The 24,086-nt window shown below is 43.7% G+C and overlaps 2 protein-coding genes and 1 pseudogene across 2 annotated transcripts; 2 read left to right on the forward strand and 1 right to left on the reverse strand.

The window, feature by feature from the left end:
* The first annotated feature begins 1,870 nt into the window (after window positions 1-1,870).
* On the forward strand, window positions 1,871-4,481 carry LOC146173613 (uncharacterized). The gene is made up of 3 exons (XM_084584581.1): window positions 1,871-2,357; window positions 3,105-3,781; window positions 4,392-4,481. The coding sequence occupies exons 1-2, from the start codon at window positions 2,352-2,354 to the stop codon at window positions 3,777-3,779; spliced, it is 681 nt and encodes a 226-aa protein (XP_084440707.1). The 5' UTR covers window positions 1,871-2,351; the 3' UTR covers window positions 3,780-3,781; window positions 4,392-4,481.
* A 5,351-nt stretch (window positions 4,482-9,832) lies between these two features.
* On the forward strand, window positions 9,833-11,315 carry LOC146173614 (uncharacterized; annotated as a pseudogene).
* Window positions 11,316-12,252: 937 nt separating this feature from the next.
* On the reverse strand, window positions 12,253-19,378 carry LOC146173615 (transcription factor castor-like). Its single transcript, XM_084585233.1, has 3 exons — window positions 19,346-19,378; window positions 16,974-18,005; window positions 12,253-12,270 (listed from the first exon to the last, which is right to left on the reverse strand). Exons 1-3 carry the CDS (start codon window positions 19,376-19,378, stop codon window positions 12,253-12,255), a joined length of 1,083 nt encoding a protein of 360 aa, XP_084441359.1.
* Between the last annotated feature and the right edge of the window lie 4,708 nt (window positions 19,379-24,086).

The following is a 24,086-nucleotide window of genomic DNA, read 5'->3' on the forward strand; positions in this document are numbered from 1 at the left end:
AGTAACTTTCCTCCGATGTCAAAGCAGAAGAATATCAATACGTCATTTTGTCACGTTTAGGTCTGCTAGAAGAACGGATGTTTGGGCTAGTTGGTGATCATCCATGTTTAAGCAGCAGCGCAAAAGGACAGAGACGAGTGGAAGGAGGTACACAACGACGTTGTGTACCTCCTTCCACTCGTCTCTGTCCTTTTGCGCTGCTGCTTAAACATGGTAGGTCTACTAGTTGTTAAACCTAACAACAGAGAAGGATAATCAGTAATAATTTTCCAACAGTTGTAGGAATGGCGGCGAGCCATGCGCACTGCAAAATCCATGTGATCAGAACATTCGCTTTTCAGCAGAAAATCCTACAATCTCCCTGTAAGTGGAAAACGGCGGTGCTTCCAATAAACCAAATAGATACCAGTAAGCTGATGTCCCTTTCGACGGGAAGCCCGGTGTCGGCCTGTGTGGAAAATCCTGGTTGGCAGAAACAGGGTCTTGAAAACGTCATCACGTTTCGCGTAGAAACGTGATGACAAAACAAAAATTGTGCTTCAGTGCTGGAATCGAACTTTAAACTTTGCTGTCACAAGTAGTGAAGGGAACTCATAAGTCACCGTCAAAATTTGTTCGGTTAGGATATACAGAGGCCTGTTACGAGCACTTCGTCTCACTCACTGTGTAGATTACAGCACAACAATGCATAAATAAATAAGGCAGCTTATCAGTGGCATTAGGTATTTCATTGTTTGAAGTGTTGCAGAAAACTTTTAAGGTGCATTTAAGTGTCCCCACATTCTTTACTTAAGTCCAGCATTCTCTCGACGCAGCTGCGGGACTCCTTTAGACACTGTTATGCGGATGTTGATGGAAATTGTCTAAGCTACCAATGCATAGAAAAACTTGTTTTTTTTCTTTTTAATGCTCCCCGCACTTCTAAAGACACTTTTACGAACGCAATTATTAAATGGTTTAGACGCCTAGCGCGAAGCGAAATATTCTTTCTGAAGTTTGTTCTGCGTTTTAAATGAGTAAGCTGTCAACAACAACAAAAAAGAAACAATCAATAGAGTTTCTGAAAATAAACATATAAAATACTGTTACGTTGGGCGATCTGGTGATATATTAATCGCTGTTGCACATTTATATGCAAACAAATTATGTTCAGTTCAGCAGCTCGTTCCCAGAAATCCGCTCAAACTTTCAGGTAATATTCGGCTTCACAACAAAAAACATTGAAGCTCACACAAGCTCGTCTGAAGCCTAGATTTTCTCGCATACAGTTCTTTCCATTTAGATGTTATACTTTCTACGTATTTGATGCACGAAAATAGAAACACTTAGAAAGATTGTTAGAGAGAAAATGTCTCGTCGCGTAGTTTTGTGGTTTCGTTGGTTTGTTAGACGTTAACGATATTGGCATCGACAGCCGTGCATGACTGGTTTAAGTCTCGTCGGCCGTAGGGTCGGTGTAGCGTGGAAAAGGCAAAGAAAAAAATTATTTCTAATATAATCTCAACGAAAATATTAAGTCAAAAAGCACGCAGTACGAGTGGCATGAATTTTCTTGAAATAATTTGTTAACCTCAAAGCCAGTGCTAGTAATGCTTTTTAATGCTTGCAAGCTGTCGTAAATCATGCAACCTGAATCGGCGGCGTTTTACCGCTGACCTCTAAGTGCATTTCAATTAGGCTCGGATCATAGCGAGAATATGTGGCCTTTTGAATTGAGTGAACATCAGAGCTGGCCTATCTGCACACAATAACTACAAAATTCCTGCAAGTGCATAGCGCCAGAGGACGGCTGGTCGTAAGAAATCTGAGAAATATTACTGACACCTACTTTGTGAGTGCAAAATTTTATGCAGACACTTGTGTACTTCTGTGCTACAAAAGATTTCGCGGTCAATAAACGCGCGAAACTTTCGAAACTTCACTGATATCGATGCATCAGAGCGGTCGCTTTACCGGCGTGCAAGGTCAAAAGAAAGGAGGGGAGAACCGGACAGCCGGAGTATGTCGGCATGCGGAAGTGACGGAAACTACCGGGAACTACACGCCGAGAGCGAATAGGGCGTTGTATGTTGTGAGAAATACGCTCCAAATTCTCGGTTTTTGACTCCTGTTGGTGTCGGGCGACAGGTAAGTCACCTCTACGACAGTCTCATCGGACTTTCTGCGGCATATATGCGTCACTTCCTCTATAGCTCCCAGATTCGAGTTGCTTTCTTGCGAGATAAAAGTGCAACTATCGCTTTGATGTGGATATAAAAACGAAGCCACTGCTGGAGGGCGATCAGTCACTGCCAAAGATTGGTATCCTCAGCCAAGCAGCGGAGCATCGTGCTTCGAGGACACGGCTTAAAATGAAGGTGAGATTGAATTTTCTATACTATGCCGCTGCTGACCTTGCAATGTTATATATTATATGCGACAAAATATTTTGAAAATCTAGGGCTAAATCGTCTTCCAGAAATACACATTTGTGTTTCGCCATCTAATTCTACGTGGCTAATTTTGAAATAACCTTATATCGCGTTTTTCAAGCGCTTGGTTATTTCATGTTTTCAGTATTTAACGTGCATATTTACTGTGGCTACAAAAACATTCCGATCAGCGCACTCGCGTTCTCGTAGATCGATATCCAAACTATAGTCAATTTTTCGAGGGATCGCGTTATTTCTCTCAAGCAACTTACATGGGAATATACGTGTACCCAGCTGTGACTTTCGCCCGATCCTATTCTATTTAATATAGTTCACAAAAATGCGCGGCTTGAGACCAATTTGGGCACACCTCTGTTGGCTTAATTATTAATGAAGGTAAAGTTGAATAAAGCTCTTTGCGTTCAAAATCATTCCGCCTGTTTAACTGCCGTAACAACTTTTGCATTTCCGCCAGCCTAATTTTGGAAACCAATCACATGCATCTATAGAAAACATACGGTCGACATATTACGAAGTAAACTACCCCTCGTATAAGTTTCGCTCACTTCTCCGTCGCCCTTCGTGTTTCGTAATTATTCGTTACGAATTTGAGTGTATGCAGGATGAGGACTGCTGGAGTTTTTAAGTACAGTATCGGTGATAACGTGATGTTTACTCTGGCTCTGAACGCAGTCCTTCTACATCACTGCTGTCTGTGCCATTATGGCTTGCGTCACCTACGCTGAAGAGGCTGCCAAGAAGGACAAGGACGTTGAGGGTCGCGGAGGTATCCTCGGTGGCGGTCTCGGAGTCGGCGGCTATGGCGCAGGCGTGGGAGCTGGCCTCGGAGGTGCAGGTATCGGAGGTGCTGGTCTCCTGTACGGTGGAGCCGGTCTTGGTGGCCGTGGAGTTGTTGGCACTGGGCTCATTGGAACTGGCGGTCTTGGATATGGAGGCCTTGGATATGGCGGGCTCGGCTATGGTGGTCTTGGACATGGCGGTCTCGGCTATGGTGGCCTTGGATATGGGGGCCTCGGCGGATATGGTGGCGGCTACCAATCTGGCTACGGATCTCAGGCCGGTGGTTACCAGGGAGGATACCAGGGTGGCGCTGCCGGCCACAACCAGGGATCAGCGGGCTTTGCCGGTGGTGCCTCCACCAGGAATGTGAACGCCTACAACAACAACCAAGGCTACAGCCACACTTCTGGATTCTCGGCCAGTGATAGCAAGGTCTTCGGCACTGGACAAAAGCAAGGCTCTGCCGGCTTCGGAAGTGGGGCTGCTGGACACCAGGCCGGCTTTGGCCAGTCGTCCTTCGGAGGGGCCAGTGGAGCTGGTTACGGCGGAGTCGGTTACCTTGGTTAGAGGTAAACACGCATTAAACTCCACAAATTGCACATCCCATGATTACGGGTAAATTTAGGGGCAGAAATGGCCGAACAGGTAGACGAACCTCAGGGGTTTTTGTCAATATAGAAAATATACATCTCGCTCTTTCTTACCGCACATTCTGGAATTTATTGCATTTTATAGGTTGCTTCGCATCACCAAGGAAATATTTAGCGATAAGGACATCCTATAGGTGTCTTTTTCATATATGCTAAGGGTCACGATGACGAGTACCATATCAAAGTATGGAAGGATGCTGAGATTGCCGGTATTATGCCATATACTGTTCTTTTTTTTAGCTTTTTCAGCTTATCGGTGCTAGAAAGAAGAGGGCAACTATAAAGAATCGGAATTTGAATGCCCACAGGGAAAGGAAAGGGTGAATGATGGTTACTGTGCGGGACATATTATTGTGCTGCTCTATTGTCCCGAGGAACAAGATTTGAAAGAACCTTTACTGCTTCTACTGAGAAGGCATCGGCATTATTTGCGTGGGCCGGAAATTTTTAAATAATGCTGTGCATATTTCATATATCGTGGAAACTTTGCACTGGTTTTGACAATGGCGCAACCTGTTTCTTATTTCAGCTTCAACCGGCGAACGAGCGATTGGTCAAAATATTCCTGCTTCAGTCAACAGGCTGAAGTTTTTTAACGAGTCAATAAAACGTTCTTCGAAGAATTTATGTGGTATTGTTTACTGCCCCTTACAGAGCAGTCCTGACCAACGGTCTCTGCGACGACCGGATTTTGTGGCTCAATTTATTCTAGAGGTTATTTCCTTTCACGTGATTCTTACGGCATAATAAACTGGTCAACCTTTAGTATAGCCTTAGCTCAAAATCACCAATTCTTAGAACTACAGTGGTCAAGAGCCAGCTGAATATTTATTCGGTATCCTAAGTTTCCCAACCACGACACACGGACACAGAGAATTTCAACCGCGATTAGTATTATCACATGATTCGTTCAATTTACACTTCGTAGACTGTACAGTCAGATGTTGCAGCAGAGTACTTCAATATTCTTTCTGGTCACTATGATTGCCCGTGACGATGTGGACAGTTCTGTAGCTACGAGGGACAGCCACGTCATTGAGCTAGATAATGACAGACAGAGGAGGCCTCTGTTATCAGTGATGTGACAGAGTGGTACAAAGCTTTCGCCAATCGTTTTGCGTTTATCTATAGACAAATTGTGCGTGACAGGCAGAGAGGGGGTCGCACTCGTGTTGAGTAACTGGCCAAGTTCCGGCTCCTGAAGAACGCCGGAAAAGCACTCGTTCTCCTACCCTACAGAGACGCAGGAAGGCGCAAAAAGCGGTAGCGAGCCATATCACGGCAGGAAACTGGAGGCGTCATGTTTCACTTCCCACACGTCTGCGTCCGTAAAAACACTTCAACGTAAATGCCATCGCTCCAATCGATGAATGGCTTAAAGAAAGTGTTGTGGCGTCGCAGGACGAGATAACAAAGGTCAAGTCCTACGTCATATCATGTTTATTTGACAACGTCCCGAGGAATTCGTCGCGAAGCTGAAATTATATTACTTCGCCACCACAAACAAAGCGTAGAAAACGTCGAGAATGGGTATCGGCTTACAATTAGGCAGTGAATACTGTGCTGATGCTGAGCACAAGACTCCCCGACGCACTTGCTCATCCATATAGTGTTGCAATAAAGGCTACAAACTCTTCAACGCAAACAAAATGGTGGAGCTAAGCTTATTTACCTGCTCATGCGCACCAATCAGCGGGCTTGATTGGCATTCGCCGGCGAAATGTGTTGAATGGCGGATGGCTCCTGAGCAAGTCTGGGAGCCCAGAAGGCAAGCTTTGATCTCTACCCCTGTTCTTGGTCTCAGCAATGACGTAGAGCAGTTTAGCAATGGCGGCATCAGACTGCGGGGATGGTTTAGCTGCTTAATGCAGCTGCCAGAGGTACTGATCTGCGCGCTTCACATCGCCGTGCGTTCGAGTTACGTTCGCGGTCGAATGCTGTTTATGGTATGTGTTCTATTTATTATGCGCCCATCCCGTCGCGCATAGCGTCGTGCTGTGACCACGGCAGAGTGACGTCAGTGTCTCAAAGGTTCATACAGGACACTCGCCGATCTGCTGTCTTTCACTCTGCGCATGCGCTTAGATGCGACAATATTTTTGCGAAAAGACAAGATGACGTTAAAAACCACCTTATCCTTTGCTGCCGTTATTATTCCATGCAGTGATTGTTTCCTGCCACAGTTGCAGACGAACCTTGAGATGTGACTCGAAAGTTGAAGTGCTGTGCCCTCACGCATGCGCAGAATATGAGGTCGTCCGCAGGCTAATGTTATGGAGTTTTTCATTACGCCATTGTCCCACTGGTTTCCCAAAAGAGACTTCTTAAATGTTAAAAATGCAGATCACGCTGCGAAGAGCAACATCGACGGGCATGAATGTTATGACAGGTTTTCCAATTCCCTTCATAATACAGGGAGATCGTTCCTGTGCATGTGTCCCGTAAAAGCAGCGCATCACCTCCCATATAACTCCAGCAATAATTATGTCAACAAAGCTGACAACGAAACACGACTTCTTGAACAACGTTGTAGTATTTATGCTGCTGCTTGAAAAGTATGAATATATGCCCAATAAAAAAACTCCCCATACAAGTATAAATTCGAAAGAAAAGAGTTAGAGCCCGAGGCTCGAAAGCAACAAAGTATCACGAGGAAGTTAACTATAATTCTGCACAAAAATGTGATCACGATGCAGTGCAACTAACATTACATTATGAGCCCTAACAGAGCGTTCTGAAAGGTGCTTTCAGTTTTTGTTTTTCTAAGCTTTCATGTGTTCGTATAAATGCAGTGAAAACGAGGCGGAATGTACTGCATGTGACAATGAACTGACCTAGATTTGTGGCTTGCATACATGTCACGGACGCTTATGTCTGGGGAAAATTAAACCATTCGCGACTATTAGCTAATTACTGCCTTATTAACTATCACCTACATAGCCTAACTATACAGTGTGAACCTTTGCTGGTAATCTTGGGCACTTCAGGTCAGTTGGAAATGGTCATTTTTCAACTACCTTTGAAATGAAGCATGCGTACCACTGCGCACATGGTGGGAACAACTTGAAGTGCGGTCTTAAAGCCGCACTTCCAGTTCAAAGAACACATATAAATCCCGATTTATACGTGTTACGGAGCACTGAATTGCTCCGCTAATTTTTCTCTTCAGTAATTAACAAACGCTTAAATTCCTTAATCTTGCGAAACACAGTACTCTGAGCTTTTTTTAGACAGAAGCAGCGTGGGAGTTTTATAATCCCACCAGTGTCCCTCTTATACAGTATTATCAGGAGTCTCTTTATAATCCGTTGATGATTAGGCTTTTTTGTTTTTGTTTTCTTCTGACCCTCGCCTGTCGTGTAAAGCTCAACGAACGGAGCCCTTTTTCGCACTAGAGCGTCATGTCGCTCCTAGTTTACAGCAGTGTACACCTAATGAACTATCATTAGTCATACTTATGGACATGGATTCGACACTATCCTTCGGCTATAGATCCGGTAAACAATGCCTGTTTGAAAATTGTAGCAATCAATTAGGTGAACGAATGAATGAAAAAAAAAATCTGGATAATATAGGGCTGGACAATTTTTTTATTTTTTTTTGCTTCATCCCCGTCTGGTTGCCCACTAAGATAATTTTCAGAACTGGCAGGGACGTGGCCATGACAGAGCAAATGGCAAAGGCCGAAAAGATTAAGAAATTAAGTTATATTAATTTATATTAATTATATTAATATAAATTAATATAATATAATATAATATAATATAATATAATATAATATAATATAATATAATATAATATAAATTAATATAATATAAATTATATAATTAATAATTAATATAAAGTTATATTAATATCACACTCGTAATGTGTTAGCCTGGAATATATTTGAGCCTACCGCAGCTCCGCTCAAAAAACTCGTTTTTTTTTTTTCTGGATCTCTCATTTTAGCTTGTTCAATATTGAGGTACTTTTTACAGTCTCCAGTGTGCTTTTATACGTGCACATGATTGGGAAATCGAGTAAGTGCGTTAATGCGTGCGTGCACTCAACGGACTATAACGACATTCAGCTCACTTACTCTAATTATTTCCCTCCTATAATTATCGTCTGCCTCAAACCAGTGTAGCTAATTATTTTCCTGAAGGACTCTGTAAAGCCGACTGCACAACATGAAATATTTAGTTTCATTTTCATTTCTCCCATGCTGTCAACTGATGAGAAGTAAATTTCTGAAATGGTGATGGACTCTAATGGTACTTTGCACACTGAATTTTAATTTCCCAGTGGTCCTATTATGATTTCGTTCAGTAGCGATGAGGTGGCTAAAACAAAACTGTTAACAGACACAAAACCCATATCTGACTCACCTGATACATGAACCGTGGCATGAAACCGAGTCAAGGAGAGGGCTGAATAAAAAGAGATGGAGAACAGTTCCCAGAGTTGAACGGCGTACTTATTTCTCCGTTGCGAAGTATGTCGCCGTCTACGTCATAGTATGTCGTAGCAGAAAGCTGCATGAACAAGCATTCAAGTAGAGGCCGCATTGGGCTTTGAAGTCAAAGTTTACATGAAGGAACGGAACTAAAGCAAAACGCCATTATGACAGCTTGACAGAGCCTGTAAAGTCACCAAGTTGGAATTTGCAATCTGGGAGTAACGCTAACAGCGCCAAAACCACTTCGCTAAACGCACGCAAATAGTAACGATACAACGCATTTATCAGTGAGGGCAAGAGGGGAGCCATGATTATTATTGCACAATACTAATTGCGACACTGGAAGAAACTTAAACGATAAAGCAAAATAATAGCATTTCAGGCAAAAATTAAAGCTGACACGATACACGCAATATTATTTCGAACAATTGCTTTTCTTTTTTGATTAACGCCATAGTATCACAATGAATCCAAATTTGAGAAACGAATTGGGTTGGTTGTTCTTGAAGTAATGGCTCTCAAGTAAAGATAATTACTAGTATAAAACGTTGGGTTGGCTGGGCAACCTATTTTTTAATGTGTGCAGAACGCGTATACCATTCAGTATGTGTAATATTTACGATTTTCTTGCTTTGCCGGCTCAACATGCATTTTCCTCGCTTTGTATACGTTCACCACTTCAGGAAGCAACCGTGTTATTGAATTATCCTTGTTTATAGACCTAATATAGTGTACAGTTAATTATATAGTTAAGTATAGTGTACAGTTAACCGGGTTAATTGGAGAAATATGGGAGAGGCCTTCGCCCTGCAGTGGGTATAGTCAGGGCGATGATGATGATGATAACAGGTAGCATAACTAAAGGGGTTATTATATACGTCATGAAAACGTGAATGCTGCGGTGTAACAGTGACGGAGGTTGAAATATGTTTCAAGTTCTTCTTTTTTTAAATCTGTGTAGTTTTCGCAAGCTTCCCCGTGTTGCAGAGTCCTAGTACAGGATGCCATGCTTTAATTGGGAATGAAGTATAGAAATGGTTGTGCTGCATTTTTAAAATTAATTGGTAGTGCACGACGGTCACGACAGATGATATCAATAATTTTCGACAGCTATGCAACCTAGGAAAGTATCTTGTTAACAATAACACCCAATGTGAATAACACACAATGACCCAAGGAAAGGCGGGGACAGCCGGGGTCTGTCGGTGAGCGGAAGTGGAGCAAGCTATGAGGAACTCCACTCCGTGCGTGAATCCCGTTACCAATGCAGTGAGAAATATGCTTCAAATTCCAGATTTTTAGACTCCTATTGATGTCACGCGATGCGTGGTTGCGTATACGACTGGCTCGTCGGACTTTCTGTGGCATATAGTTCCGCTATGGCTAGCAGATTCTCATTGCTTTCTTTCGGGTAAAAGTGGAAAGATCGCTTTGATGTAGGTATAAAAAGGAAGTCACTGCTAGAGGACGATCAGTCACTACCAAAGATTGGTATCCTTAGTCAAGTAGCGAAGTATCGAACTTCGAGTATGCGGCTTGAAATGAAGGTGAGATTGAATTTGGTATATTATGCCATTCCTCATCTTGCAACGTTAGATATTGTATGCACCAAAATATTTTGAATAAGTACTACTAAGAACATTTTTATAAACCCATTTACGCTTCACCATTTCTGCATGGCTAACCTTGCAATAGTTTTACGTTGCGCTTTTCACCCGCTTCGTCACTTCATGTTAACAGTATTTAACATTTATGCTAACTGTGAATACTCCTTTCGAGAACAGGCCAACAAATAAGAGACAAAAATGTTGAGATCAATGCATTCGCGTTTCCACGGATCGATACCTAAATTTCAGTTGATTTTCCGAACAGTCACGTTATTTCTCTCAAATGACTTATATGTGCCTACAGGTGTGTCCTGTTGGGACTTGTAGACTATCCATTTTCTATTTAAGATTGTTCATAACAATACGCTGCTTAAGAGCAGCTTGGTCATCCCTTCGTCAGGCAATCGAAGAAAGTACAGTTAAATAAATCTTATTGGCCCAATTGTCATTTTGTCTACTGAAATACTATAACAAATTTGCTTTTCCGTCAGCTCATTTTCAAAGGCTGGTCGACAAAAGAAGGCCCCCTATGAGCACCTCCGTGCATCGATGCGAAAACAGGCGGTGAACCTGTGACGTACTCAAGTGTGACTTCAAGTTTCATTCTTTTTTCGTCGTCTTTGATGTTTGGTAATTATTGGTTCCGAAATCGAGTAAATGCCGCGTGACCACTTCTGGAGTTTCGACTGGGATTGGTGCTAATGTGATGTTTGAGCTGTTCTAAACGCAGTCCTTCGCCACTGCTGCCATCTGTGCCCTCGTGGTTTGCATCACATTCACTAAAGTGACTGCCAAAAATGACAAGGACGTTGAAGATCGAAGGGGCATCCTAGGTGGAGGTCTCGGACCCAGCGGCTATGGTGCAGACGTGAGACCTGGCCTCAATGGTGCAGATATGGGAGGTGCTGGTCTACTGCATGGTGGCACTGGCCTTGATGGCCGTGGCGTTGTTGGAACTGGACTCATAGGAACTGGAGGACTTGGATATGGTGGCCTCGGATATGGCGGGCTCGGCTATGGCGGCCTTGGATTCGGTTGTCTCGGCTATAGTGGTCTGGGATATGGTGGCTTCGGAGGATATGGTGGCGGTTACCAGTCTGGCTACGGATCTCAGGCCGGTGGTTACCAGGGAGGATACCAAGGCGGCGCTGCCGGCCACAACCAGGGATCTGCGGGCTTTACTGACGCTGCCTCCACCAGTAACGTGAACGCCTACAGCAACAACTAGGGATCCAACCACACTTCTGGATTCTCGGAGAACCAGAGCAAGAGCTTCGGCTCCGGCCACAAACAGGGCTCGGCTGGTTTTGAAAGTGGTGCTGCTGGACACCAGGCCGGCTTCGGCCAGTCGTCCTCGGGGGGTGCCAGCGGGGATAGCTATGGAGGAGTCGGTAACCTTGGTTAGAGCTGGGCACGTTTAATTCTTTGAGTTATACATTTCATGATTGTAGACAAATTTAGGGGCAGAGATGCTAGGACGGATATAGGAACCTGTGGAGTTTGCAGCAATATAGAACACAAACGGTTCGCTCATTTTTGCCGCCTACGCTGTCAGCGTTGTGGTCTATAGATTGTCTCACGTCACCAAAAATATTTGGGAATAAAAATATTATATGCGTATCTTTTCTGTTTATTCTGGGTAACATCGTAACTTGTCGCCTATCAAGGTACATAACAGTGTCGAGAATACCAATGTGACGCAATACTGTCCTCTTTCAGCTTATCTGGACAAGAAAAAGTCAGCAGCCTTAAAAAATATCTCAATTCAAATAGCCCACATGCAAGGGAAGAGTGAAGATTGCTGACTACTTGTGTCATAAATGTGCTGTTTTGTTGTCGTGCGCAACAAGATTTGAAACAACCTTACTACATTCCACTCGGTGCAGTGGCAAGCATCGTCATGAATTGCACAGGCTGGCATATAATTTAGAAATGCAATGCATATTTAGTACAGGCATATGGCATACACACTTATTTTGAAAAGTGCGCTACCTGATTTGTATTACAGAGTCTCAAGCATAGAGCGAGCTCTTGGTTTGTTGGAAGAGCTCCTCGTTTGTGGAAGAGCATCCGCCTCGCATTCAGGAAGTACCGCTTTCGATCCCCGGTGTCTCCTGGTAACCACCGGTTTCCAATGGGTTTAATATTTTTTTTGACTTGGGGCTCCGCTCTTCTGTGGTGAAATGCTTGGAAAAATGGCCGTGGACCAAAGGTGTTGGCTTAAAAAAAGGGGCCACGTAATGAGCTTATGCCACACGAGGCGGAGTTGTGATTGTCCGATGGCAGAACGGATCAAGCTGGCCCATCGGCGCAACGTTTGGTAGACAATGTTCCTGCTTCTGTCAACAGTCTGCAGTCACCTGTCGAGTCAATAAAACGTCTTTCAAAGAATTTCTCACATAGTACTTATTGACACTTAGAAAGTAGTGCACACATATAGTCTGTAGACGATGGACCTATTTGGCACCATGCATTGTAAATATTTTATTGTTGTTTTTTGGTTCTTATGATAAGGTCGACTAGGTCAGCAGTAATCGCGTTATTGCGACTTTAGCTTAACATCGCAAATTTCAATAGAGATATTTTCTTAATTAACAGTGAATAAGCACCGGCTGAAGATTTATTCGACGTCCTCAGTTTCACACCCACGACACTTGGGGTGAAGGCAATTCAAGAGCAATAAAAATTGTCACTTGATTCGTTTGATTTTTACATCTGCGCTGTGAAGCGAGTTAGGTGTTCTACTGGAGTCGTTCCATATCTTTGATGGTCATAACGCTTAGCCGTAACGCTTTGGGCAGTTTTAGAGCTACAGAGGACGTCGACTCGTGGCGCTAGATTCTATGTCAAGCAAGATTAGCCGCCGTTGTTAGCTATGTGACAGACCGGCACACAGTTTTCGCCGTTTATTCTGCGTTTATCTATACACTGTCAAAATGTGTGTCAGAGCCAATGGAGGCCGAACTCCTGATGAGTAACTGTCTACATCCTGGGCGTATTTGTCATAGCTGAGACCATGACATTTACGGAATCCCTGAAAAGAGTACAAAACGTCGCTAAAAGACATAAGCTTACAATTAAGCAATTAATACTGCGCTAATTTAGACTACCAGCTTCCCTGATGCAGTTAAGACAGAAGGGCTAGAGACAATCCTGTGCGTGGTAATAAAGCATAAAAATGGCGGAACGAAAGTTAGATGCATGACGCATCAATCAGCGTTGCCTGATTGACATTCGCGGGCGAAATTAGTAGATTGGCAGAAGGCTTCGAATTTAGGTCATTAGCGCAGGCGGCACGCTTTGCTCTTTATCTCTGCTCTTCTCACCAGGGCCCGGAAGGCAGAGCCCAAGTCATTGAAATCTTGGGCTATAGGGAAACTACCCATGTAATTCCGTGCACCAAATATAATTTATTATCTCGCTCGCTCTCACAGCAGCAAAGTAGAGACTCCCGAACAGTTGCGTGGCCCTATAGTGCCACGACAGCCTCGCAGATGCACCCGCACGTGCGAGCTTTGGCTTGGACGTGAAGTGCATCCCTGGTTATGTACTTGGAAATGACATCAGCACGAATGGCAGTTGACGAATACGGCGGTGAAGAGCGAGAGAAAGTGGCTGTTTAACAATGACGATGGTCCACTGATGCGATGCTAGCTTTGTTGCGCAATGCAGCGGCCAGTGAAGCTGCCCTGCCAGCTTCGCATCTCCGTGGGTTCTAGTGATATTCGGGGCACTATACTGTTTTATGTCGTACATTTTGTTCATTATGCGCCCATCCCGCGGTGTGCATCGCACTGGGTGATGGCAGAACGGTTTCAATGTCTAGTGGGTTCATGTCAGACGTTCGCCGGTTTGCGAGCTCCCGCTCTGCTCATGCGTGAAAATGCGAGAATATTTGTGTGAACAAATACGAGCCCGTTAAAAACCTCCTTGCCTGTTGCTGCATATCCAGCCTCTACTGCAGACGAACCTGGAGGCGAGAACAGTGAGCAGAACACGATATATCCCGCCGGCGAATGTTATGAGGGCTTCAAAGCATGCACAGTGTCTCAGTGGTTACCCCTAGAGAGCCTTCTTTAACGTTTAAAGATGCAGCTTATGCTGTGAAGAGCAGCTTTGATAGGCATCAATTTTGTCACCGCTTGAACCATTGAGCCATTTCTCTTCATAAAATCGTCAGCCTTTGCTGTACGTGTGTCCCACACGACCAGAACACCACTTCGCGTGTACCGCCATCAATAATCACGACAACACAAAGCTCTTGGACAAGGCTTCGCTTTTTATACAATTGCAGCTTGAGCTCTATTACATCTTTAGTACAAAATTCGCACATAAAAGTTTAAGCTCCAAAGCAGACACCTAGAGCGCGAGGTCTGAAAAGCAGTTTATGATGCAGTGCCCTTAACTTCACATCATAAATCCAGCACAGGGAATGTAGAAATCTTTTGCTATTTATTTTTTAACTTTTGTGTGTTCGAACAAGTGCAATGAAAACCATCCTGAGTTGTTGGCGTCTATAGACATTAACGTACGTTAGATAAAAATAAAACCGCTTGTGACGAATAATTGCAGCCCTATCAGGGACCATCTACATGACCAAACTAAACGCAGATAACTTCTGCAAAAATATCTGGGGCGCTTCAGGTCAGTTGCAAATGTTCTTTTTTCAACAACCCAGGAAATGTAGTTCGGTCACGGACACCCGCATCACTCGACAGCGGTCCTTGTAGTTCATATCTATTAAAATCAAGTAAATTGACAGCCTTAAAATCGCACTAAAAATTCAAAGCACACGCTAAATCATGACCGGAGTTAGAAACACTGAAATACTTTCCAACGTTGTCTCCTCTGTAATTGACAATCGGTTAAAAATCATTGCATCCGTGAAAAACCGCACAATAAGATGTTCTTAGAATACCCTTTGAGTTCGAACTTTCAGTCCCACATGTCGCCTTTTCATTGAATACTACTAGAAGCCCGCTTATAATTCGTAGGTCATCAACGCATTTTGCTTTTTTTTTTTTTCTGGGTCTCGCCAGCTGTAACGCTTAGCGCTGGGAATAGTTCGCCCGCAGCACTTTTCACATTTTACCATCAGATCGTTAGTGGCTTATATCAGAGCACACTTAACGAATAAAAATAACTTGTATAAGGTAGGGCTATCGCAACAATAGTTTCTCTTGTATTCTTTTCAGTCTGGTCGCCCAGTGGTAAAATCTTCAGGTTCGTGGTGGCAGGTAAATGAGAAGTTGTAACTGAGATAATGGCAATAACTGAGAAAGTTGAAAATTGAATATAAATTGAATACCATTCTCAGAACAGCCTGGAAAGGTCTTTGACATGACGCTTCTCAGCTCAATAATCTGCTATCATTAAATAATATCCTGCTACCATTAAAATCTCTCTCTCGCTCTAACCTTTCTCGTGAAGCGTTTTGTAGAACCGACTGCACATCTTGAATGCCCAATTTAAGTTTCATCTCCTCCATGTCATCCTCCTTCATGTATGAGTGGATAACATTCATGGGAAGTATACCCTTGAAATTGTGATGGAGTCCTTAATAGTGGTAAGGTGGTTAAAACGAAACGAGAGGCACAGAAACACTTTCCCACTCACCTGATACCTGAAGCATGGCACGAAATGCGGTCAAGGTGAAAAAAAATATTGACGGAGAACAACGGTGTCCGCAGTTGAACGACATGCTTATCTCTCTGTTGTGAACCATATCGTCGTCCGTGTAGCAGAAACCTGTCTGAACAAGTAATTCAAGAGGAGACCGCATTAATTTTTGTTTGGAATTACTGATTACATAAAGGAAAGTGCCTGGCGTAATATGTATTTATGATTGCTTTGTACAGCCAAAACTGCCAATTTGGTAATGGCAAACTGGCGGTAGCATTCCAAGTACCACAGCGCTTCGATCAACGCGCGCAAATAGTAAAAATAGAGCGGGTTTATAAGTGAGGGAGATGGAGTCATAATTATAATTACATTACACTAAGGGATATAATACGACAAAAATAAACGAAAAACAGAGCAAAAGCACGTGAGGCAAGAAGTAAAGCGGGAAGGATGTGCACAATTTTCTCTCAAAGGTGCACAATTTTCTTTTAAAGGACTGCTTTTCTTTCTTGCTGAACATGGTAGTGTTAACGTGAATCTAGGTTTAATACAGCAATTCGGTGAGCCGTTTCTGATGCAGTGCCACTCGAGTAAATATATATACTTGGAAAAATATTATTGTCGGCGCAATCTATTTTGTATTGTGTGCACGCGGTGTGTCGTTGAGCATCCCTAACGTTTCCGATGGTCTCGGTTTCGGGCTTCCTATATCCTCGTTTTGTAGATCCGCCATTATCGAAAGAAAGCTTGTGCTTTTAGAAGGTTCCAGTTTAAAAACATGATATAATATCCTGCCAGGAGACAGCAATATTACTATGGATATTTTATATATCGAGAAAATTTGAATACTGCGGTAAAACAGTGACACACGTTGATCTCTGCGTAATTTTGTTTTATTTTTGTAGTACATATAGTTTTCGCCACTTTTTCCTATATTGTAGAGCTCTATTTCATGGTTTCGTAGCTTCATCATCATCATCACCCTGACTATACCCACTGCAGGGCGAAGGCCTTTTCCATATTCCACCAGCTAACCCGGTCCTGTGCTAGCTGCATCCACTTGACCCCTGCGAACTTCTTAACATCATCCGCCCACCTAACTTTCTGCCGCAGCCTGCTACGCTTTCCTTCCTTCGGAATACAATTTGTTACCCTTAGCGACCATAGGTTAGCCTCACTTCGCATTTAGGTGAGCGTAACGCAGAGATAGGCGTATTGCAATTTTGTCATTACTTAGTAGTGCATGTATGACAGAAGATAAGTTGAGAAAGCTTTGGAATAAATTTATCGCTGTATTCATCCCAAAACTGTTGGTCCTTGAGTATAACTCCGACGCTTTACGTTGAGAACTCCTCGATGAACAGGCCGAAAATGTGCGCCTCTGATTAATATTTTGTTTCCTAAAGTTGAACGCGAGGCCCGGGTGCATGACGGCTCCCACGCCGGAGGTGTTGGGCAGGAAAGCCGACAGGAACACCGGGTCGAGCACGTGCGCTTTGGGCTGGCTCGCGTCGGGAGCGCCGGGCTGCTGCGGGGCCGAGCTGCCGTTACCACCATTGCTGTTGCTGAGGCCCATGCTGCCGAGCTGCTGCTTGCTGCCGTCGTACGCCAGCACCTGGTGGTTCGTGGCCACGAGCCCCTTGGGGTCGGGGCCCAGGCCTCCAGACGCCGTCGTCACCGGCGTGGTGCCTACGCCAATGTTGGCGCCCGGCTGGAGCGGCGACGTCCCGGAGGGTACTACGCCTCCCGGGAACATGCTCTGCACAGGTGAGCTGCTCAAACTCTGCTCGCACAGGGCCAGCTGTTCGGCGGTGAGTCCCGGTGGCAGGTCGCTCGGCTGGCCGTAGCTCTTGAGCATGCTCTGGACCAGCTTGAACTTTCGGTAGGCCATTTCGGTGTCCTGACGCTCATGCTTGCGCTTGTGGGAGTACAGCTGCCCGCTGGAATGCAGCACGTAGCTGCACCCCGGCCGGATGCAGTGGATGTGGTTGCAGATGCGCGAGAACCTGCAGTTCTCGTACGAGCAGTGCTCGTGCTTCATAAATTTCTTGAAGCCGTCCTTGTTCAGCTGCTCGTCCTTGATGTGGTACGTCTTGTGCTTCTCAATGTCGGCTTTGTTCTTGAATGTGGTCTTGCAGCCTGGTCGGCGGCAGTGGAAGTGCGTGGTCCTCTGTCCGTAGAAGAGGCAGGTGGGCGTGTTGCAGTCCTCCGTGGCACGGAACCTCTGGAAGCCTTCCTGGATGATGGCTGAATATTTGCGGTGGTAGTTTGCGTGCATTTGCACGTCCGACGTGCTGATATACACTTTGTCGCAGTTGTCCTTCAGACAGTGGTAGTGCGTCTGCTTCCGGTTGTGAGCGCAGTTGGGGAACTTCTCCGAGCAGTCATCCATGGGGCTGTACCGCAGGAAACCGTGTTGGAGGGACTGGTCCCGCTTCTTATGCCACTTGAAGTGGCGGATCACCTCCTCCTTCTAAGAATTGACGCGTTTGAATTGTGGTGCTGGCGAAGACTCTTGGGAGTTCCTTGGACTGCCAGAAGATCAAATCAGTCAATATTGTCGACCATAAACCCTGACTGCTCATTGGAGGGTCAAATTCTAAAGTTAAAGCTCAGCTACTTTGGTTATCTGATGAGAAGAGAGGAGTCGCTGGAGAAAGATTTGATGTTGGGAAAGGTTGAGGGTTGCCGGAGAAGGGGTAGGCAGCGAACGCGATGGTTAAATGGCATCCTCGAGGCACTGCAGATGAAGTTATGTGATGTTAGGAAGATAGTGAGAGACCGGAAAGCGTGGCGTGACATGGTCAATAGGGTCACGAAGAGTCGGACTCGACTGAACGACTGAACTGAACTGAAAGTTGGTTTTAAGCGCTAAACAATGGGACACAAGGAACAGAGTAAACAGGGCAAGGCGCTACTAACGAGTTGTTAGCCTACAACTAGCAAACTAGTTATTTCAGGCAACCAACTAGCCTGCAATAACGCCCTTGCAAATATTTTGTCGATTCCTAGCTCTGAAAAATAATGTTTGTTTTACTTACGTTTACTTTAAATCATTTCTTTCCAGTCCATGTGTCTTACTACGCTGACGTGTGAGTAGCTAAATCTGCACCTGTCATTGTTAGCTGCTGATGCAAATAAACATGCGTCGTCTGCGTAACATATTTTTCAAGCGCTGCAATATTGACTATATCATCAGTATAATTGTTAATGAAACTGAGCATAACGCCCGTCCTCGTTCTACGCCGCTGGAGGTGGAGATTTCTTCAATGAGGAACCATCGACACAGACTGCTTGTCTGTGGCACTGCAGGTATGGTTCCAAAAGCAATGCTGTGTGGCCACGTGTACCATAAAATCAAGTTTACAAAGTAGTAGGACCCGTATTATCCAGCCGAACGCCCTTGTGAAATATATGAAGATACTGATCACTATCGTTTTTTTATTAAGCCCCTCTAAATAAGCATTTTTGGTTAAAACAGCTTAAACTATGTTAATTAGCGGTTTCGAAAAGTAAATTGATAATTGGTTCACATGGGCTACATTTTATTTTATTCTTCAAAAGCCATCTTACCTAACGGTTATGAATTCACTTTCTTAGTAACCATATCAATATTGAAAATGCTGATATCGGCCTATGATTGCCAAAATATCCTTATCGCTTTATTAAAACGTTTGGCAGGAGTGAATTTTCATACCACCGGGGAATAGTATATTAGAGATATGCAGGTTATTAATATGTGCCACACAATGGTAAAACAAATTCACGGACGTAAGCAATAGGCTTTCTTTTAATGCCAGTGATGTCGCATACTGTTGCATCATTCAGTTCTGTGAAAGTCGCCATCATGTCGCAATCAACTTAGGTAATAAATATAGTATACCCTGCAAAAGAAACCACGGCAACATTATGCTGTACAATGAGATTATTACAACAAATCGCAAGAACTCATTTAGTTTGGTCGGCTGATGACTAATCCGGTAAATATTTCCAATATTTGGGTTGGAACCTTGTTCTTTTTCGCTTTTGTATTCTGCTATATTGTTCCAGTTCTTCGACATAATGTCTACACGACCAAATGCTGATTCAAACTGACTAGTACAGTTGTCTTTCCCGGCCTTGATTTGGCTGATTTACCCAAGCGGTGTCTGTAGACTTTAAAGAACAATAAGGTATTTTATTTGTATTGTTATGATAAGCGTACGACATAATGAACTTATCATTTACTTCTACTATTGTAACAATCTACCTTCTGTTTAATCCAAGACTGGCGACTACACTATGTTCGTTTCGTGCTTTTTGCTTGACTGCAGAAAGCATAGATGGGCCTGATGATGTACTTATTAAAACAGTATTTTTTTTAGTTAGCCCCAGCTTAAGGTTTCTTTAAGTAGGAGATGTGTTCGGAAATAAGCTGAAAAGAAAATATATAGCTATTTAAGTCATCGTCATTAATTGTGTATATATATCCACCTTCGTTTTTTTTTTTTCCTATCTAGAATGAGCCGAAGAAATATATTATATATGATTAAATCAGGCATGATATTAATTGTAATTCAGCGGGAGAGGGGCAGGTGTAAGGTGTAGTGAACAGGCATGACCAAGAGCACGCACATTAACCTGCCGGCGCTTTATTATTGCAACAATAATACCTGAAGACAAAAAACAACATTAAAAAGACAAACTGTAAAGACAAGTTAATTACACCTTTCTCTACTGGCTCACAACGACATGGCGAGCACTAACACAAGGCTCCTGACCTTGGCGAGGAACACCAACGGGATGCAAGGTACGTATATGTTAAATACACAGTAAATTCTCATAAGTGTGAAACTGGGCGCAGATCCCGGCCAGTTTCCTGTCTCTCGCATCAGCGGATGTGTCGGAAGAGGCGCCGGAGTGCCAAAGGTAAAAAACGGCAGCGCACTTTCCCCACCAGTGCTCTCATCCGCGTGGCGACTGTTGCTTTGCGACATCGCAACATCCACGAACTGCATACCTAAGCGGGGTGATTTCGCGAAAAAAAAAAAAAAGCCTACGTGCCGACAAGTTTTCTTTGTTTTATCCTGCGCTCCAGTTTCTCGACACCGGCGTTTTCCGTTCACTGCCCGCCACGTCTTGCCTTAGGCTATAGCTTATGCCAGCGCACTTGCACTCGGTCATTTCTTCGTCGCTCGTTCTGGTTTTCCCCGTCGACACAACTCAACCGGACTCTGTGTGTGTGTGTGTGTGTGTGTGTGTGTGTGTGTGTGTGTGTGTGTGTGTGTGTGTGTGTGTGTGTGTGTGTGTGTGTGTGTGTGTGTGTGTGTGTGTGTGTGTGTGTGTGTGTGTGTGTGTGTGTGTGTGTGTGTGTGTGTGTGTGTGTGTGTGTGTGTGTGTGTGTGTGTGTGTGTGTGTGTGTGTGTGTGTGTGTGTGTGTGTGTGTGTGTGTGTGTGTGTGTGTGTGCGTGCGTGTGTGTGTCACTGGTGAACAGCAGTACATGAAATCATTTCAGGAATAAAAACCGCGATAAAATATATTGTAGAATGAAATCGCCCGGCAGACTATATATACTACGCAACGCACAGCAATATTGGGAGAAATCGATAGTAACAAAAAAAAAATCCTGCGAGAGTGCAAACAATATGAACACGTTTGGATACGTAGCACTCCAAGGTGAAAATAAAAAAGAACAGTGCTTCTTTACTCAGTATACAATGACGTCACAAACAGATACACTCACTTTAGAACCTAAATATTTCTCGCTTTAGTAAGCATTTCACAACGCAGGGCGTCATGGATTAACCGCATAATTCATGATGTCCGCACAAGCTTTTCTCTCGTTGTGAAATCGATGACGGCCTTCGGAAGCTATTGATGACCGGTTGGTCATGCTCTGGGGTGGTGAAGCGAGTCCGAAATTACGAGGGAACATTGTGATCGTGGCTGTGGGCGATGTTCGTTATCCATTGAATTTTTCAGTTCACTTCTCTGACAATACTAAAAATGAAGTAAAAGGTGAATTTGTATTTATTTATTTAAACTTATTTTAATTTATTTATTTCCACATATGGCAATGCATCAATAACGTCCATAAGGAACGGTTAGAAATAATTAAAAGAAACTTGCCAGACAGCGAATGACAAATATGGTTTTTACATTTGAGCATAGCGTAATAAGGATAATGCGGCGTTATGGTCCAAACTGAACAAAGAAAAAATAAAAATGGTACTAGCAAGCGTCTCTAAACGTGGGGCAATGCATTGGGAGTCCATTGAACATTCCTTGTGCTGCATGGATCTCACATGTGGCTGGGCATGAAACAGGATAGATTCTCTAGTTTAGTTTCATTTGTAGAATTTTCCCTCTTTCCGAAAGTCTATAGGAGCAAAATTTGGCGAAAGTAAGTATTTCACGGAGCTTCAGCAAATGTTCAGAACAGTAGACTCGCTTTTTATTTTTTTCAAATTGACGGTGTCCTTAAATAGATCCAGGTAGAAAGGATCCGAAATAGAGTATTCTGGATCTGACTGAGGGAATTTTAGATTATGGCGTGAAGCAGCTCTGGTTGTGTGTGCTGTGCAGACGACTCTAGATGCAGTGACAAAATACTGGCCGAAAGGTATTTAACTTACTCCCGCATTGAAAGCTTTTTTCTATTTTTCTCAAAATACATGCATGCCACTACCTGTCTACCGCACATAACGTTGGGAGTTGATGCAATATTTTGCCACGTGATACTTCTTGATGGTCATCGAAATCACCTTTTCTGAGTATTTTTTCACCTCACTCCGATCGCTACGTCCCCGCCACATGCGGGGGAAGGCATCATGGTGATAGCTTAAGGATCTAACTTATCTTGAAGGCGTGCGCTTTATTGCTATCGAGGCCACTCAAGAATCTGATATTATGCACTAAAAAAGGCTCAGTTCAGTCGTTCAGTCGTGTCCGACTCTTCGTGACCCTATTGACCATGTCACGCCACGCTTTCCGGTCTCTCACTATCTTCCTGACATCACATAACTTCATCTGCAGTGCCTCGAGGATGCCATCTAACCATCGCGTTCGCTAGCAGATGTAAAAAAAGGGGGAATGACGGAGGAAGTGAAGAGCGGGATGACTTGTAATTATCAGAATTTAATTGCGGTTAAAAAGAGTATTTAGATTGGGATAAAAAAGAAATTGGCATAATTTAGAGACAGGGTGCCTAGAAATTAGTAATGCAACTTAAATTAAAAATAAAAACGGAGTCAAAATAGGAATTTTATTTGGAATAGGATTTCGGAAATTGAAATTGAAACATTGGGCGTATCTCGAAGTGGAATTTGAGACTTTTAAATTGCGAAAATTGAATCGGGAATAAGCCGAAATTGGTAGAACTAAACGTGGAGTAAAAAAAGAAATGGAAAATGTGGCAAGAATTAATTCGCTCAACAGAAATTTACATTGTAAAAAAATTAAGCCCATTTGAACACAAATCGCTCACAATATCGACGGCCACATGCAGACATATTGCCTTCCACATCAATCGCGTTTCTCGGCTGTAAAATTTTATTCGCATTGTTTCTTTCTTAAGTCACTGACAATTAAAGTATGCATAAGCTCCTTTTTTGCGCAGTACTTCCGAAAACGAGATGCTCTAGAAGACTTGTTTACAATATATACGCGGCTGATCGTAACTATTACAGCATGAAAAATACTGGAACAAACTACCGTTGTTTGATAACCGATAAATGGCAGAAATTTAGTTTATTTCCTCCTTGTTTTAGGTTTGCTTCGTTTTTTTTTTCCCAGCCCGACACGTGATAAGAACACATGAGAAATTTTCTTCACCATCAGATACGATCCCGTGTTCAGTCCCCTGCGGGGTAACCATTTCTGCCCAAGACTTTCAGCTGTTTCCCTCTGATGAGGGCAGCCAATGCCTCGTTGTTCAAAGAACCTTTTAATCTTGTCACCCATCTGACCCTCAACCGTCTTCGAAAACGTTTTTCTCACGAACACGAATTTAGCTCGTGGTTTGAAATCTTTTCCTGTCTCAGGCGCTGAATGTTTGCTCCTCGAGACAAGAGCCTAAATACACAGGACGGCAGGCAAATATCACTCAAACAACTCTTTCTTCAAAAAAAAAAAAAAAGAGAAAGAAAGAGCTGCCAATTATGAACAATCTTCTGTTTTGTTTTGATAGAGAGCGATAAATAATAGGAGCACTTTCCCACTTTTCCAGTGCCAAATGCTCTTGAGCACGAAGAGACAGCTCACTCGACACACTCGACTCATCGCAGGATCACGCGTTTAACGGAAAGACAAGGGGAGAACCGGAGAACTGCGCTGCGACGGTGAGCGGAAGCGTGAGGCGAACTTCGGGGAAGGCCGCTTCGAGTGCGGAGGCGGTAGTGCAGTAGATAAGACATTTCTACACCTTTCTCTCCTTGGCCCTCTGCACTTACGCAACTCGTAAATTACAACGACACGACTTTTCGAATTGCACTTATTACGCGTCACTTCCTGTATACGGAGGGCTTGTGTTGCTTGGTTTCTTGCTAACGACGTGACGTTCTCTGAACGCCAGGT

Source organism: Amblyomma maculatum, chromosome 11 (genome assembly GCF_055883805.1).
Source record: "Amblyomma maculatum isolate TAMU_Amacu chromosome 11, ASM5588380v1, whole genome shotgun sequence".
NCBI classification, from domain to species: domain Eukaryota; kingdom Metazoa; phylum Arthropoda; class Arachnida; order Ixodida; family Ixodidae; genus Amblyomma; species Amblyomma maculatum.

What these genes read in the sequence shown, in the direction of transcription:
- LOC146173615 (XM_084585233.1), bottom strand. Translation starts at nt 19,378, where the DNA reads ATGGCGACTTTCACAGAACTGAATGATGCAACA. An exon ending in CAGAACTGAATGATGCAACA is followed by an intron (nt 18,006 to 19,345) that starts GTATGCGACATC and finishes GTCAATTCTTAG; the next exon opens with AAGGAGGAGGTGATCCGCCA.